The sequence below is a fragment of the Candidozyma duobushaemuli genome (assembly GCF_002926085.2).
Source record: "Candidozyma duobushaemuli strain B09383 chromosome Unknown D_B09383, whole genome shotgun sequence".
Lineage (NCBI taxonomy): Eukaryota > Fungi > Ascomycota > Pichiomycetes > Serinales > Metschnikowiaceae > Candidozyma > Candidozyma duobushaemuli.
The window spans coordinates 317,946-334,011 of record NW_020289898.1 but is presented as its reverse complement, the minus strand read 5'-3'; the positions used below and the strand labels follow the sequence as shown (position 1 = coordinate 334,011).

Genomic DNA, 16,066 nt, shown 5'->3' with positions numbered 1-16,066 from the left:
GACTGATGGTGCATAATTTTTCACTGACGTGAGAATCAAAATCTGCCCCACCCACTCGTTTGCCTCTCGTTCTACACCGTACCAACTCATTAATCACCTCTTCTTTCTATGTATGCTTATTTCACCTCGGCCTTCACGATGGTGCTGTTCTTACAGAGCTCGCCCTTCTCGTTCACCAACTTAGCTGGAGCCTTACCCTCCTCAGTGTAAGTAACCTCGAAGTTTTCCGTGGTGGAGAAGCCTGGCTGAACGGCCTCCCAGACCTTCTTCTTAGGGTTCAATTGCTTCTCGGGCGTGGCGTTGTAGCCCTCGAAGAAGATCTTGTCACCAGCCTTGGAACCAGCAGGTGGGTTCACAAACTCCACAGTGGTCTCGTTAGACGCACACAAGACCATGGCAGTCGACTTGACGCCTCTCATGGACACAGGCTTCAAGTTGGCCACACACACAACGTATCTCTCTTGCATGTCCTCCAATGGGATGTATTTGACAAGACCAGAGCACACAGTTCTGGGTCCCTCTTCGTCTCCCATGTCAATGGTGGACATGTACAAGGAGTCGGCGTCTGGGTGCTTGACAGCCTTCTGAATGAAACCAACTCTGAGGTCAATCATGCCTGGGTTAGGAGGAACAGCAGCGGCAGCCTGCTTGGCTTGTTGCTCAGCCTTAGCCTTAGCCTTAGCGGCCTTCTTGGCCTTAGCGGCCTCAGCAGAAGCCTTCTTGTCCTCCTCGGAAAGTGGCTTCTTACCCTTGGGAGCATCCTTAGCAACCTCCTTAGGAGCACCCTTAGCGGCTTCCTTTGGAGCCTCCTTGGCCTGGCCCTCCTTGGCAGGCTTCTTCTTCTCCTTGATCTCACGTGGCACCTCCTTGTCCAAGTCGATCTTCAACTGCTCCTCCTCAGGCACCTCCACAAGGGTGTTCTGAACCAAATCGGCCCATCTGAGGATGTGTCTGAACTGAGCGTACTCCTCGGCCAGCTTCCACTGGTGAGCCACAGGAAAAACCTTGGCGAAAACGTCCAAGTCAACCTTGGCAGGCGTGTGGCCCACAATGAAAGTTTTGGTTCTCAAGTTGTTGTTCAAGGTGACCAAGGACTCCTGCTCGTTGAGTCTGTTGGATAAAGTGGTGAACTGAGCAGCCAAAGCCTTGGCCTCAGCGTTGAGCTCAGGGAAAAGCGAGTCAGCGGCTTTTGAGATGTCCCTGAGAGGGATTCTTGTGAATTTGGTGAGGAATGCGGCCATCTTGGTGGTTTCGGTGGGTAGTAGATGATGGATTTTTTCAGCCTGATGAGAATCTTCGCACTGGAGTCAAGGTATACCGACGATAAGGCTAGTACGGTGTTTGATTTTTTCTTTCAATTTACTTCAATTGAATGATTTGTCAGAAGGAGCTGAATTTGAGCAAGGAGTTTCTGAAATTGATTATATTCATCACTTTTCCGTGCATTGATAGCGTTGATGTACAACAGGTTTGGAACGGCTGCGAAATCCATAGAGTGCTCACCAATAGTCACGAAAAGAAGTAAAAGGAAGTCTACTCAAAGAATACAAGGAAAGCCCGTAGGCATCAATGCATGGAGCTCAAAGAGGACAACCGTCATTTCAATGTCTTACTCGCTGTCAAACCATAGATTCAGCTGTTATATAAATTAAATTTTCATCTGGATTCTTTCAATCCTTAACCTTCCCGCTTACTTCTCTCCAGGATAGTAAAAACCATTTTCCCAGCGAACCTTGTCCATAAGATCCATCATGAGCAACGTCTCATCCCAAGGAATGGAGTCCGATTGAGTCTTTCCAGCCTCAACGGCATCGGCAGCAGCATTAGCCTCATGAATAAATCCTGCAAAAGAGTCCTTGTCGAGATGCTCCTTCACAAGCTTTCCATCCTGAGTGAATACTTTAACGTGCTTTGGAGCAGCAGGATTACCGTACATCTCAAGATACCCCTTAGTTCCCTCCAAACGTAAAAATTTCTCTGGACCGGCAGTGTAGTTGGAGCTGGTTGCAATTGCCTGCTTTCCGTTGTTGTACTTCACAATGACAGTACTGAGATGGTCGACTTTGTCCTTTTCGTCCAAAGTAAGGAAAGACTTGACCTCAAATGGCGTTGCCTGCTTGCCCAACTTATCATCCAAGAGAATACGAGAATAGGTCAATGGGTAGATACCAACATCCAAAGTGGCTCCAGCGGCCAAATTGATATCCCTGCCTCTGGATGACGCAGGAAGATTGTCCAAATCAAGATCCATAGAGAAGTCACCTGTAAGACGCTTGACATCGCCAATTGAGCCATCCTTGATCCACTCTTTGGCTTTCAAGACGGCAGGGATGAACCTTGTCCAAACAGCTTCCATAACAAAAAGACCGGACTTTTCAGCTGCCTCAAAAACTCTTCTGGACTGAGCTGCGGTCACTGTGAAGGGCTTTTCACACAAAACGTGTTTTCCATTCTCCAAGGCCTCGAGAACCTGGTTTTCGTGAAAGACGTGAGGCGATGCCACATAGATGATTTGAACGTCAGGGTTCTTGAAGAAGTCAAGTCTCAGCTGGAACTTGGGAATAACTCCCTGATTCTTCTCTTTGCTTATGCCATTGGCTTCCAGAAACTGTTTAGCCTTATCTTCCAGGGATGAGCCAATTGCGACAATTGTATGTCTCTTCAGCTCATCAAGCAACAAGTCCTTGACAAACTTGCCTGCGATGTTACCAGCACCCAAAATACCCCACTTCATGATAAAGAATGTGTAGTTGTTGACGGAATTGATTGCCTCTTATGTAGAGTCGGCAATCACTGCGTATGGTGTAACGTTGCACGATGGCGCACCGAGAAAAATGTAACATGGTGGTGCGGCAATACGATCCATGAAACCTGGGGAACCGGGGTAGACATATAAATAAGGGGTACCTGCCACTTTATTATTCCCAATTGTTTGTTTCAAGATGACACTTCCACACAAACACCATGACGAAATCGCCGACGTGGGCTTCACGATCGTGAGAGGCTTCCTCCTGCCTGATGAGGTTGAAACCTATAAGAAGGCCTCATTGGACGTTGTTCAATATGCCAGAGACGGCAATTGGCCTCATGTTCGTACCAGAGGAAAACAGTTTCCGCCATGGCCTAAGAACTTCAGTCCAGACATTTGGGGTGTCACGGGTCTTTTGCACCCGGAACTCAAGGATATGTCGAAACCTTTCCAGACATTATACTCGGACCAGCGTCTTTTGAGTATGGCACTGGACATTTTGCAGACACCCACTGACAACTTGTGCATGGAGTTGTTCAATATGTTGATCAATCCTCTCACTGACTTTGGTCTTGATTGGCACAGAGACTATATTAAGCCTGAGGCGCTGCCGGAACAGGAGGCTGATGAGCTCCTCACGGCTCCATATGCTGGAACCCAATTTAACCTAGCATTGACCAATGACCTGTGCTTGATTGTGGTGCCTGGATCTCATAAGCGAATCAGAACAGAGGAGGAGAGAGAAAAGACTACCAATGACGACAGAAAAGAGCATATCACTGGTCAGATCTCCGTGGACCTCAAACCAGGTGACATTGTGTTCTACAACAGTAACATTTTGCACCGTGCGACGTACCTGGCCAAGGAGCTCCGTTTGACGTTGCATGGTTCGTATGGACATTGTGACGAGGGCCACTTCCGTGCCAAAGGTGTGCTTCAACATGGTGTAGCTGAATGGCTTCCCAAGTTTGAGCCTGTGAACGAGAACATGACGATGTTGAGAGACAAATTGGCCAAATTGGCGGAACAGTTTAAGGGCGCTGATTTAGGTTACTCCTTGGATGGTTGAGATTCAGCTTCAATTGTTGCTTAGTAGCTGTATGAAACACTAAGCTCCGGCTTTGACAGATCTAAATAGTATATATTCGTCTCATCGACTTATTGTAGAAAGCGCCTTCAGTAGAAGTAAGGGTAGATATCTAGAACGGAGACGTCCAGTTTTGTACTATTGTTGTTCAATGTGCTTTCTTTATAAAACTGTCGGATGATTGGTTTTGCAGCTGCTTCCAATTAGACTACTGGTAAGCCTTTTTGGGTTTCGCAGCTAAGCCCATGTTGCATTAACTGAAAGCAATTGTCAAGAGATGAGAACTGTGATGTACTCCAATTAGCTTAAACAAACTAAGTAAAGTGTTCGCTTCCAACCAATTATACCATTACGGCCGCTAGCATTCGTCGTTCCTTGATATACTTTCGAAGAGCATTTATTCCTTCTGCTTATCTCTATATTGGAAAAAAGGGCAAATTCTCAACACTTTATTTTCAATTCGTAATTCATAAAAACAAAAGAAAAAAAAAATCTCTATTTGTATTTGGCCCCAAGACTGCATCATTGTGTTGGTCCACATCATGTTCATGGCTGCAAACGGTGTGCACCCGTGCCTCCCGGTGTGATCAAGACCGTGCTTGGATTGTACTTCTTTTAAACCTGATGAGGAATGAATGCCGACAGCGGTACGAAGCCGGTATGTTTGGATTTAAAATGAGCTTTTTGAAAACCTTCAAGTCTTGGCCTCGAAACTCAAAAAGAGGCTCTGCCAGCTTGGACCTCGTTCGTCAACATGACTCAGATGACTCCAAGATCTCGGACCTATACCGAGATATCGACTTTGATTAGAGCATAATTCGAACGTCACATCAAAACACTCGTAATTTAGCATCTTACTAACAATCAGAAAAGAAAGAAAACATCAAGAGCATGCAATCACTGTCACAAAGCGCATATGACATGCGATACTTCCAGACCCTGTAAACGATGTGTTCAGAGGGGCCTCCTGGATTCATGTGAGGACGCTCCACGAAAACGAAAGAAGTATTTATCTGATGTGCCAGTCGATATGATCAAGGCTCTGTCAGTGGAGGAAACTAGCTCCATGACTTCAAATCAACAAACACCGTATACTGACAGAAACCACCAAGTGCACCAGGCTACCATGTTCCAGCATTCAGCATCTGTACCAAACTATGCACCACAGAGACCTACGGTTATTGGGCGAAGTGTCAGTCAAAGAGAACCTATCAAAGAAGAGTCACCTACATTTTTCCCAGACCAACCCTACAACTATGACCCAAACTTTCCCCGAGGCAGATTGGGAAGCGATGAACAGTGGCAATCGCAGGACAATCAGAGACACAGAAAACCGACCAACTTCCTCTCATCAGCTGCGGATCTCGAATACTCCCAGCTCTCCAACATTCTTCAGGACAATTTTATGGGGCTCAACCCCAACCATCTGGCGACATCCACAGAAGGAACGCCAAATTCTGTAAACTTATCGCCCGTTCTTTCACCACACGGCATGTTGCAAAAGAATGTTCCATCGCCGTCAAACTTGGGAGCCAGTTCGTATAGCGCTGGAGCGGAAACTACCACACATCTGGCGCCCTCGCAAAAAGCGCAAATCTACCATGGATCCGAGTTTCCTCGTTGCGACGTTCGCATAAATCAATACTTTTTGGAGTTGTCTAATGAACGTTCGGCTTTTCCTGACGTCATCCAAGCCATTGAGGCTATGAGGGACTCTGACCCTTCTGTTTTTTATGAAAGGAATCAGAAACTGGCCCTTTCGTTTGCGATCGAAACCAATGCAGAGGACCAGACAGGAAATATAAACGACGACAACGGCCTACATTATCTGGAGCCAGAAAGCATATATGCCACGGTGAAGAAACCATTCTCTTACACACCTGGCTTCCATAAGCTTATCGCGTATTTACGAAGCCGGTTTCCAAAAGAAATGCTTGTTAAAATGGCCGAGTCAATGGCCTCATACAGACCTTCATTTATTGCGTGCACAAACTCGCTACGAGAGGCCGACCTCATTTTTATGGAGCAGTGTTTCCAGCGGACCCTTCTCACTTACGACAACTTCATCAAGGTCAGCGGAACACCTACAATCGTTTGGCGAAGAACAGGTGAAATTGCCTATGTGGGTAGAGAATTTAGCATACTCACCGGGTGGACGAAAGACCAGCTAATGGGTCAAAAGATCAACTTCATTGTGGAATTACTAGACGATAAATCTGTTGTGGAGTACTTTCAGCTTTTCCTGAGAATCGCGTTTGGCGATTTCCTCGGTGCTACAATGACAGAGTGCACCCTTCTCACACCCAAGCATGATGTGAAAATACGAACAGGCTGCATTTGGACCTTGAAACGAGATGTCTTTGGTATTCCCATGATGGTGATCGGGAATTTCTTGCCCATAGTATAAATGGCTGCAAATCCGATCACATGACTATAGTCACGAGAAAGGTACACATTAAAGGAACGCTCACTCCTGTACTGCCCCCACGAAATCTGCAAGAACACCGAACCACCAACTACTCATAGAAATGGCCGATAAAACAGCGGACACGCTCACTGCCAAACTAGTCATTACCGTGGCGACAATTTGCCTCGGCTCGCTCCAGTTCGGATATCATATGTCCGAGCTCAATTCTCCAGAGGCCATTTTGACTTGTAAAGAGTCTGTTCCGCTACTTACCCCTTATGAAGATTCATTCTTCGGCCAACGTGGATTTTCTCGGTGTATTCCATTGCAGCCCGAACAATTTGGCCTTGTGACGTCCATCTTCAGTATTGGAGGTTTGCTTGGCTCATTCTATGTTGGCTCTATTGCTGATAGTATTGGGAGACGGAAGACTGCCATGCTCCACTGCTGCGTTTATTTTCTCGGCTCCGCCCTCAATGGACTCAGTAACTCATACCACGCGTTGTTAGCTGGTAGATTCATTGCCGGTGTTGGTGCTGGATCGGCTCTTGTTGTCACTTCGCTTGTGATTAATGAGATCGCTCCGCCTCTGTATAAGGGATTCTTGGGGTCAATGAACCAGGTTTCCGTCAACGTCGGTATACTCTTTACACAAGTGCTAGCACTCAGATGGAACAATGACAATGATTGGAGGTTTATTTTATTTATGGCAGCTGCTATTGCCCTTTTGAATTTCTTCCTTGTCGTTAGCTACATGGATGAATCACCCATGTGGTTGGTTAACAATGGTATGTCTGATCAAGCCTTCACTGTGTTACACAAATTGAGAGGTGGAGAATACGGTCTTGCTAGAAACGAGGTCAACAGTTGGAAGCAGGCTTCTGGCATTGTCGAGGATGATGCTAACTTGCTCGCTGGCGAGGAGGAACAGAGACCCGTGACCAATTCTGCCGTTTCGTTGGGTGAGTATATGAAGTCATCAGAGTACAGAAACTCGAAGGTTGTTGCGACAGGAATCTTGGTGCTTCAGCAATTCTGTGGTATCAACTCGATCATCTTCTATGGAGTGTCCGTTTTGATTTCGATTTTCCCCACCAAAGCTGTCATGATCAATTGCTTGATCTCGCTTGTGAACGTTATTGTGACATTCGGCTCAGCACCTCTTGTTGACAAGTTGGGAAGAAAACCGCTTCTCAAGACCTCGGTTACCTTCATGGGTATTGCTGCCGCTCTACTTGGCTTCGGAATCCAGACGACAAACTCCTGGTTTTCGGTGGTGGGCACCTTTGTCTATATTGCATTTTTTGCAATTGGATTGGGACCCATTCCCTTCTTGTTGGTCGGTGAAGTTACTCAGCCAAAGGCCAAGGCCCTGGCTCAAAGTTTCGGTGTCACCATGAACTGGGTTGCCACGTTCGCTGTGGGGTACTTGTTCCCCGTGCTCAGAAATTCGTGGCTAGGAGGTGGCACTTACTACATTTTCACGGCTATGTGTGCCGTGAGCTACATTTTTGTCAAGAATTTTGTGCCTGAGACGAAGGGTAAAAACACATATGAAGAGGTGTGGGGCATTTCCAACCAGTTGCAGTAGACCTGCGGCGTTGAAAGTACGTGGGTCAAACTGGTTGCAGAACCAGCCTATACTAATGAAGCAATGACCCAAAGGAGCAGAACGTAGAAACTTGATGATAAATATGAGGATTTAGCGAGTAGAAGCGGATGATGAATGATGATTTGTCGCTGGGGAGCAATAACGTCAATTCACGAACCTACTGTCAAAGCTGGTGGTGGTGATCCAAGAGGCTAGGACTGGTTCTTGTTGGTCACGTGCAAGGTATTAGGGCTTTGACCTAAATGTTCGAGTACCGCGCCGTTAAGTATGGCGAGACCTGCACACACTGCGTTAATTAGTGCTTCAAGGTGGGAGGTCTGGAGGTCGCGGTTCCCAGGCAGCTGCCGCAGAAAAAATTTCAAGCTCCTACTTTAAACATTTCTCCCTTCATCTGAGTTCAATCTATCAGCAATGCCAACCAGATTAACCAAGACCAGAAAGCACAGAGGTCACGTTTCCGCCGGTAAGGGTAGAATCGGCAAGCACAGAAAGAATCCAGGTGGTCGTGGTATGGCCGGTGGTCAGCACCACCACAGAACCAACTTGGACAAGTACCACCCAGGTTACTTCGGTAAGGTTGGTATGAGATACTTCCACAAGCAGAGAAACCACTTCTGGAAGCCACAGCTCAACTTGGAGAAGTTGTGGTCTTTGGTTGAGGAGGAGAAGAGAGAGGAATACCTCAAGTCTGCCTCCGCTTCCTCTGCTCCAGTCATCGACACCTTGGCCCACGGCTACGGTAAGGTCTTGGGTAAGGGTCAGTTGCCAAAGGTCCCTGTTATCGTCAAGGCTAGATTCGTTTCTAAGTTGGCCGAGGAGAAGATCAGAGCTGCTGGTGGTGTCGTTGAGTTGATTGCTTAAGTCTGTGGACTCTGCATTCTGTAATAGTCAAATAAAACTTTTCATGAAATCGACAAGCTCCGTGTAGCGGAGACTGAGAAGATTTGGTGGGTGACCTGTAGAATGATACTGATCCCACAGTATGAGATGATGGGGAGATATAAACGCTAATAGCTGTGTCACATAGCAGTGTTTGTCTGATAACAAGAGCTTTTTAACATTGTTACGTTATTGGAGAGCTTTTACTTCCCAATGACCGCTGAATGCCCTGGTGAGCTTCATTGTTCATATGCTCACATAACACCATAGAATCTCAATTCGAACTGATAGCTGGCTGAATGATGAATCTGTTGATTTGTGGATCCTTGTTTGGCTACTGCTATGGTCAAGTATGTTTCATTTGTTGAGATATTGTTCTCGTGGGCATTAGTGTGGTTCTTGTGCACATTAACTTGGGTGTCCGATTGAAAATCTAAAGATACCGAACAACTTGCTTTAAGTCTCCCAACTAAGAGCCCATCCAGAACGTGACAATTGTCTCGTAAGATATGATGCTTTTTGTGGGCACAGTTTCCATACTGTTCCCTCTTTTGCAGCCATGCTTCACGCTACCATAGGCCACGCCTTGTGCCATCTCATATTACACACTAACATAATCATATTTCACAGATTCTATGCTTGAATTAACAGGAAATCTAGTTTGTAATTCGACTGACTCTTAAGGGATCGTTCCCACGTTGTCTCCCTACTTTCTGCTCAGCCCACTCAAGAAAGCTCAACCATTTTCATGCAATGTTCACCTCACCCCGAATCAACCATACCAGAGCAAAGAATCTTTTAAACCCAAATCATCACCCGTTATTCTGACCCACCGTTTCACCTTATCTGTTTACGCCATCCCCATCGGTTTGTTATCGATGCTACACACACTCCGTATGTTTATCCTCTGGAGAAAATCTTCAACCACTCTTCTTCCCAACTTTCACAAACCCTCCTCCAAATGCCCCAAATGACAGAGCCTGTTTGGACGCCTGAGGCAGCGGTGCCGGAAAAACTCCAATCCCTTTTGGCCTCCAAGTCCAAGATCAACAGCATGCTTGCATTTACCCAGATCGTCCGTCTTTTGAAAACACAACCCAGAACGGGCTGGGTGGACCGTGGGATCCCACTAGAAAAAACGGAGTCCATCGCCGATCACATGTACAGAATGTCCATCATCGCCATGGCGCTTCCAAACAGACAGGTCAACATAGATCGTTGTGTCAAGATCGCTTTGGTCCACGATATCGCCGAGTCTTTGGTTGGAGATATTACTCCTTTTGGAGGTGTTACTAAGGCAGAAAAACACCGTCGTGAGCTGGACACCATCGACTACTTGGTCAAGATTGTGTCGCCTTACAACAGTGAATTTGCCGAGGAGATGAAGGAGTTGTGGCTTGAGTATGAGGAGATCCGGTCGCCCGAAGCGGTTTACGTCAAGGATATCGATAAGTTCGAGATGATCCAGCAGGCTTGGGACTACGAGCAGGAGTATGGCCAGAAATACGATCTTAGCGAGTTCTACCGGTCGAGAAGCAACATCAAGACGCCTGAAATCGGAGAGCTCTGCGACGAAGTGATCAGACAGAGAAAGGAGTTTTTTGGCATGACATAATATAGAGTTCGTTCAAAGTGTAATGATAATACCCAAAGTATATGCTTACTGTAGGATGGCTGCAAAGGTGTGTACGCAGATCGCAGCATCTGCCCATTACTAACATCAGAGTATCGCCATCTCGTATTGCCTGATTGACATGACGGAGGAAAAACCCGTGGTCGGTGCCTCGGGCAGAAAGATCATCTACGATAAAGACGGAAAACCGTATGTGAATTCTTGTTGACCCAATTGTCTCATACTAACATCTAGCTGTCGAAGCTGTAACACACTCTTAGACTTTCAGTTTGCCATGGGGAAGAAGCCTGAGAAAAAAGACACAAACGATACAGCCGCTGGAATCCCAGACGCTTTCAAGGGGTTACTGACTCCCAAGAGCGAAACCTCAGTGGACTCGAGCGCCAGCACTAAACACAATGAATCTTACGCTAAGATAGACCCTCCAGATGTCGAGAAGTTGGGCCGCTCGTCATGGACCCTTCTCCATCTGATAGCCGCTACTTATCCAGAGACGCCTTCCAACAAGCAACAAGCCGATATGAAGCAATTTTTGAAATTGTTCGGTAACTTCTACCCATGCTGGTTCTGTGCTGAGGACTTTGAGAAGTACATGACCAAAAACGAGCCTGTGACGGAAACCCAGGACCAATTGGGTAGGTGGCTTTGTGATGCCCACAACGAGGTGAACGTCAAGCTTGGAAAGCCCAAGTTTAACTGTGACTTGTGGAAGAAGCGCTGGAAGGATGGATGGGACGAGTAGACAAAATCCAGTAGACCTGTAAATAGATATTAGGACCATAGGAAAGATTACATTGACTGTTACTGAGGGCGTTTAAGACGTGTATTGATAAGCTACAAATTTTGGCGCAAGTAATGTAGTCGTTTGAGGGCTATTTATGTTGGTGATCTATCGCGAGAGTTTATGGCTCCAAGTTGATTGAGTAATCCACTGTGGGAAATAATGCCCCTTAGTAAGATGATTTGATCCACTCGGAGAGTTCAGCCTCGGAGCGACCGACGTCTGATGGAATGAATCTATCGACAACCATCTGTTTCTTCAACAACACGACGGTAGGGATCTTGCTCACGGCATAATTTTGTTGTAATTCTCTTCCACCTGGTCCGTCACATGCAATGTTGGCCAAGGAGATCAGTTTATCCACAGCCAATGGGTACTTGGACTTATCGCTGAGAATGTCGAACAACGACTGCGTCACCTTATTGCATTTTTCGTCACCTGGCATGGTAAAGTTGAGCAACAATGGCTCTTTGGTCAAGATGATGTTTCCGAGCTCGGTGGAGTTTTCAATGTATGTGGGGAAGAGTCTGTTCTTGGTGGTGATCTGGTCAGGGTTTGGTGGGTATATGAGTTTCTTGTTGAACTGTGACAAGAAGCCGAATAGGAATGTTCTAACGGGAAGCACAAAGGCGGCCTTATTAGCCATTAAGGCTGGGCGTATAGCGGGCAGAAACATGTGTGGAGTTCTGTTTGAAGTAAAGAAGGAAGTAGTTGATGGTTGCAAATGCGCGGCTTATTGTTGCGGTTTGACAGGTGAGGCACATCTGGGGTCAGCATATACAAGCGATTGAATGTCCAAAAGTCTCTCTAGTTTCAAAACCTCAAAACGGTTGGTTAGAGCTCAAGACTGTATGTTTTTGTAATCTTGTTGAACTCGATTTCGGTTTATTTGTAGTTGGTGGCGAAAGTAGTGTTTTGGCTGCAAAGTGGCGTACTGTCGCGGTAATGTAAATATATTATGCAAGTGAACATGTTGAACTTATCACAAACGAGGGTATAAAAAGAGAAGAAAACCTACTTCATCGGAAAAAACTCAATGAATGTATTCTTTTTGACTGACGAACCAAGATGGATTTAGTTCGTCATGAAAAATACAGTTTAAAGCCACAATCCGTTCATTCTCTAAATTTCGTCTTGCGAAGTACTTAGAAGCAATACAAATACAAGCACCTGAAGAGGTGAGCCATTGAGTCAACTTTTGAAGATTTCTATAAATAATAGTCTATCAGCCTCTTTCAGGAAAATGGCTTGCTTCGTGGGAGCCATCGAATGAAATCAACGAGCGGCAATTAACTCAAAGGCCTCCTTCACTTTGTATTCCACAACAAAGGATAACCTCCGGCGCTGCAACATGGCTTTTCATCGCAATTTTCAAAAAGAGCTCCACAGTGGCCCGCTGTGCCATACGCAAAAAGCGAGCACCAATTTGCAGCCAATGTCACATTAACGCTGCTTCGAACACCATACCCAATTGAGAGCGTTTGTTAAGCCTATCCCAACACCCTAAGCGCCGTCTCTACAGCGGCAAAGGTTCCTGCGCTACATGGCACCGCACGCACCAAACATGGCCCAAGGCCCTTCCAGAAACCTCTCACTCCGGCAGTAGCCCAGATCTCGCGCGCCGCCTTTGCAGCCAGGCCCCCGAATCGCGAATCCTTTCCGAACCCATCACTCTGAACATTACTCTTTATCACATCCAACGGATAACTCGACAACCACAAGGCATTGCCCGCGGCAGCACCACACAACAACAATTCGGGAGTCGTCACGTCGTCACGTCCTTTGTACCCACGCTGCTTCACCACCGTCTGCAACAACCACTCGTAACTCATGAACCACACTCCGTAGGCCTGGCACTCACGCACCACAGTGACTCCAAGGCCTCGGTACAAACCACGAGTGCCCTGCTGGCGCCAGATGGCGCGCACGGTTTCCTGGAGCGAGGTGGATTTCGTGGACGCCTGGCTGAGGATTCTGAGTTGTTCCACTGGCGCGGTGACAGGCGAATTTACCAATCCTGCGGCCGCACCTGCTAGATACGTTTGGGGCCAAAGCAGAAGCTCCAGATTGCCCAGGCGCTTGAGCAACTGGCGCTTTGTTTCGAGGAACCCGTAGAATTGAAGCGAAACACACGCGCCCACGCCGAAAAGCGGCGCCAAGGTGCCTTTGTAGAACGCCAATGGGCCCTCTTTCTGGAGCACCAGTCTGACGATGGAGGTGGAGGTTGCCCCGCTGGGGCTCGTTTGGAGCCTGATTTTCACCAAGTCGAACGGCTGGCCAATGAGGACCTGTGTGGCGCCGCCGACGAATCCGGCAGCGATATCCTTGACTTTTCTGCTAAGTGACTCGTCCACAGACATAAAGAGGTGTGGTTGGTGAAAGGTACGAGCGGTTGCAACTGATAGCCTAACTGCACGTGACTACAATGCAACTTGGCAGAGCATCACCAGGAGCCGAAGGGCTGCTACCTGATTATCTTGATTGTCAGTGAAATTGGCGACAAACGAATTCGGAGGCTGTAATTTGACAAGTGCTCGAGCGATTGGCGTCAGGGTAGCTCCAACATTGATTCCCACCACCTCTCACCACTACACCTTTTTAATTCCTTTTGTTACCAATATATAAGTAGCTTCCGTAGAAGCATCTATTAACCATTTTTGTAAAACCTTCGTGGCGCTGGGGCGCCGAGTCATGGAGCCAGTCGTGTCGGCAAAGCAGAGCTGGTTGCAGGCAGGCGAGGAGGCTGCGAAATGGCTGCAAACGGGCAACCTGTGGCTGGGTGCCTCGAGGAAACCACCGCCAAGGGCCGAGCCGCTGCAGTGAGTCCCTCTATTTGTCATTGAGAAGCCCCCGATTGACATGCTGCGTCTGCCGCGCTCCTTATCCTGGAACGCATTGGTAAAGTCCACCGCCAACGCAGGCTTGTTGGCCTCGACGGGCGGCGTGCGTGGGATATTCTGAATCGAAGGGAGCGTAATCTTTTCCTGGGCAGGCAGCCCAGAACGGCCGTACGCAAGCGGCTGCAAAAACGGCTGCGAAGCAGGCGCCTGGACGGGAGGATGCTGGATATGCTGGTGCGCCGGGGGCCCTTGAGATGCGGGTCTCTGAGGACCATGGGTGTGGTGCGCAGGATGCTGAGGCGCCGGAGGCCCTTGTGGAGGCGCGGGCTGGGCGTATGCTGGGTAGTAAACGGGCACTGCCTGGTGGTAGACCACCTGGGGCGGAGGAGGGCCTGGCATGGGGCCCGGTCCGTTGGGGATTCTGCCGTGGCCCAGGTACGGGAGGTAGTACGAGGGCACAAACGGCGCCTGGCCTGCCTGGACAGGACCAAGATTGTGAGCTGGCCCAGGATTGTGAGCTGGCCCAGGATTGTGAGCTGGCCCAGGATTGTGAGCTGGACCGGGATTGGGAGGAGGCGCCAGGGCGGGCATCGCGACCGGGGTGGCGTCGCTGGCGGGCGTTTGGGCCCGAGGGTTCGGCAGAGCCTGCGGTCGCGGCAGGGCCTTCTCGGGCTTCAGTCTCTTTTCTTGCTTGGGCGCAGGGATGTCGAAGTTACGTTTCCGGCGCTTGATGGTGCTGCGCTTCATTTTGATGGGACGATGGGACCCGTGAAGACGGTAGTAGAGCCCACAGGCGTTGCAGATGGTGTTTCCGGCGTCGTCACGACGCCAGAGCGGCGTGATTGTAGACAGACAGTTGAAGCAGGCCACGGCCAAACTGTCCTCTTCCTCGGACAGCTTGTGGTCCTCTTCTTTGGCATGGCGTTCTTCGTTCTGACGAAGCACCACTCTATTGTTGTAAGCTGGGCAACCTTTGCACACGGCAGAGCCGCCAGTACCATTACACGAGCCGTCACCTTTGCAAGAGCCCTCCGTCTCCTTCACACTGACGGTGTTGGGGGGTCTTTTCAAGTTGACCGGGCGATGGTGCTTGTTGGAGCGTAGGTAGAGGCCACAGGCGTTACAGATGAGGGTGCCGTTGGGAGCTCTTCGCCAGAGAGGGGTCTTTGTGGTACCACAGTTGGAGCACAGCTGGCCAGCAGAGCGGTCGTCTTCGGATACGCTGGTTCTCGGGCAGACCTCTTCCGGTTCTGATTTGATGGCCGGTTGCGGCGACGGTATGGCTGACATGGTTCAGCAGAGACGATCAGCACGGGGTAGCATAGGCCTGAGGCGGGACGAAGTTAGGAGGAAATGGGTGGAGTGGGCCGAAGTGGTGAAAAGCGTGAGTGCGTGGGTGCGTGGAAACGGTGAGGTGGGGCAGAGGCAGGTATTATATTCCAAGAGCAGGCGATACTGCGGCGAGCACGGACCAGGGAGGGTTGGCCACAACGAGGCGAAAAAAACAGGAAAAGCAGGGCAGACACTGTGGGGCCGGCGAGAAACATACGTCGGGGCACGCGGGCGCTGTCCAATCATGGGGCTTGAACGTCAGCGAGAGGACGATAACGGTGTCGGGCCAGCGCCATTAGACGGTGCAGGGGAGGCAAATTAAGCATTGTTGCAGCGGCGTCAGCAGTTGACAGCAACGGAGCCAATGAGCGCGCGGGCGATTGTCAGCATTGCACCACGGCCCAAGCGTCAGGGCTAGAGAAAAGAAATGGGGCGCTGATTTAAGTGAAGAGTAACGCCATAGAGGTCTGTTTTTGAAAAATAAAAACTTTTTACAATGCCACCGCTGGATTGGGAAAAAAGCGGCGCATGGCCACGCCGAATCAAGCAAGTGGATTGTCTCGAGTTCCGAAGATGGCCCGGCGCGAGGTCGGCACTGATGCGAGCGGACGAATTACTGCCTTAGGGGTCTGCGCCCGGCGCCCGTAGGCTGGGATGAGCGCGGCTGGTCCGCCTCGGATCGGGCCCTCGAGGGATGACGAGAAAGCAGGTGAAAGGGAAAGAACGAAGAAATTTTGACTGAACGA

The 16,066-nt window shown here is 48.8% G+C and overlaps 9 protein-coding genes across 9 annotated transcripts; 6 read left to right on the top strand and 3 right to left on the bottom strand. All coding sequences in view use genetic code 12, as the record gives it.

The window, feature by feature from the left end:
• Positions 1–116: 116 nt before the first annotated feature.
• ARC1 (Arc1p) lies at positions 117–1,241 on the bottom strand (the record flags this gene model as incomplete). Its single annotated transcript, XM_025482211.1, has 1 exon — positions 117–1,241. One exon carries the CDS (start codon positions 1,239–1,241, stop codon positions 117–119), a length of 1,125 nt encoding a protein of 374 aa, XP_025336829.1.
• Positions 1,242–1,690: 449 nt separating this feature from the next.
• On the bottom strand, positions 1,691–2,734 carry CXQ87_003745 (uncharacterized protein; the record flags this gene model as incomplete). The annotated part of the gene is made up of 1 exon (XM_025482210.1): positions 1,691–2,734. One exon carries the CDS (start codon positions 2,732–2,734, stop codon positions 1,691–1,693), a length of 1,044 nt encoding a protein of 347 aa, XP_025336828.1.
• Positions 2,735–2,942: 208 nt separating this feature from the next.
• CXQ87_003744 (uncharacterized protein) lies at positions 2,943–3,818 on the top strand (the record flags this gene model as incomplete). The annotated part of the gene is made up of 1 exon (XM_025482209.1): positions 2,943–3,818. One exon carries the CDS (start codon positions 2,943–2,945, stop codon positions 3,816–3,818), a length of 876 nt encoding a protein of 291 aa, XP_025336827.1.
• A 1,048-nt stretch (positions 3,819–4,866) lies between these two features.
• On the top strand, positions 4,867–6,243 carry ZCF11 (Zcf11p; the record flags this gene model as incomplete). Its single annotated transcript, XM_025482208.1, has 1 exon — positions 4,867–6,243. One exon carries the CDS (start codon positions 4,867–4,869, stop codon positions 6,241–6,243), a length of 1,377 nt encoding a protein of 458 aa, XP_025336826.1.
• Positions 6,244–6,364: 121 nt separating this feature from the next.
• On the top strand, positions 6,365–7,834 carry HGT18 (Hgt18p; the record flags this gene model as incomplete). The annotated part of the gene is made up of 1 exon (XM_025482207.1): positions 6,365–7,834. One exon carries the CDS (start codon positions 6,365–6,367, stop codon positions 7,832–7,834), a length of 1,470 nt encoding a protein of 489 aa, XP_025336825.1.
• A 432-nt stretch (positions 7,835–8,266) lies between these two features.
• On the top strand, positions 8,267–8,716 carry RPL28 (60S ribosomal protein uL15; the record flags this gene model as incomplete). Its single annotated transcript, XM_025482206.1, has 1 exon — positions 8,267–8,716. One exon carries the CDS (start codon positions 8,267–8,269, stop codon positions 8,714–8,716), a length of 450 nt encoding a protein of 149 aa, XP_025336824.1.
• A 988-nt stretch (positions 8,717–9,704) lies between these two features.
• CXQ87_003740 (5'-deoxynucleotidase) lies at positions 9,705–10,349 on the top strand (the record flags this gene model as incomplete). The annotated part of the gene is made up of 1 exon (XM_025482205.1): positions 9,705–10,349. One exon carries the CDS (start codon positions 9,705–9,707, stop codon positions 10,347–10,349), a length of 645 nt encoding a protein of 214 aa, XP_025336823.1.
• Positions 10,350–10,641: 292 nt separating this feature from the next.
• Positions 10,642–11,109, top strand: ERV1 (flavin-linked sulfhydryl oxidase; the record flags this gene model as incomplete). Its single annotated transcript, XM_025482204.1, has 1 exon — positions 10,642–11,109. One exon carries the CDS (start codon positions 10,642–10,644, stop codon positions 11,107–11,109), a length of 468 nt encoding a protein of 155 aa, XP_025336822.1.
• Positions 11,110–11,317: 208 nt separating this feature from the next.
• On the bottom strand, positions 11,318–15,278 carry CXQ87_003738 (uncharacterized protein; the record flags this gene model as incomplete). Its single annotated transcript, XM_025482203.1, has 3 exons — positions 11,318–11,799; positions 12,821–13,485; positions 14,008–15,278. The coding sequence occupies 3 exons, from the start codon at positions 15,276–15,278 to the stop codon at positions 11,318–11,320; spliced, it is 2,418 nt and encodes an 805-aa protein (XP_025336821.1).
• Between the last annotated feature and the right edge of the window lie 788 nt (positions 15,279–16,066).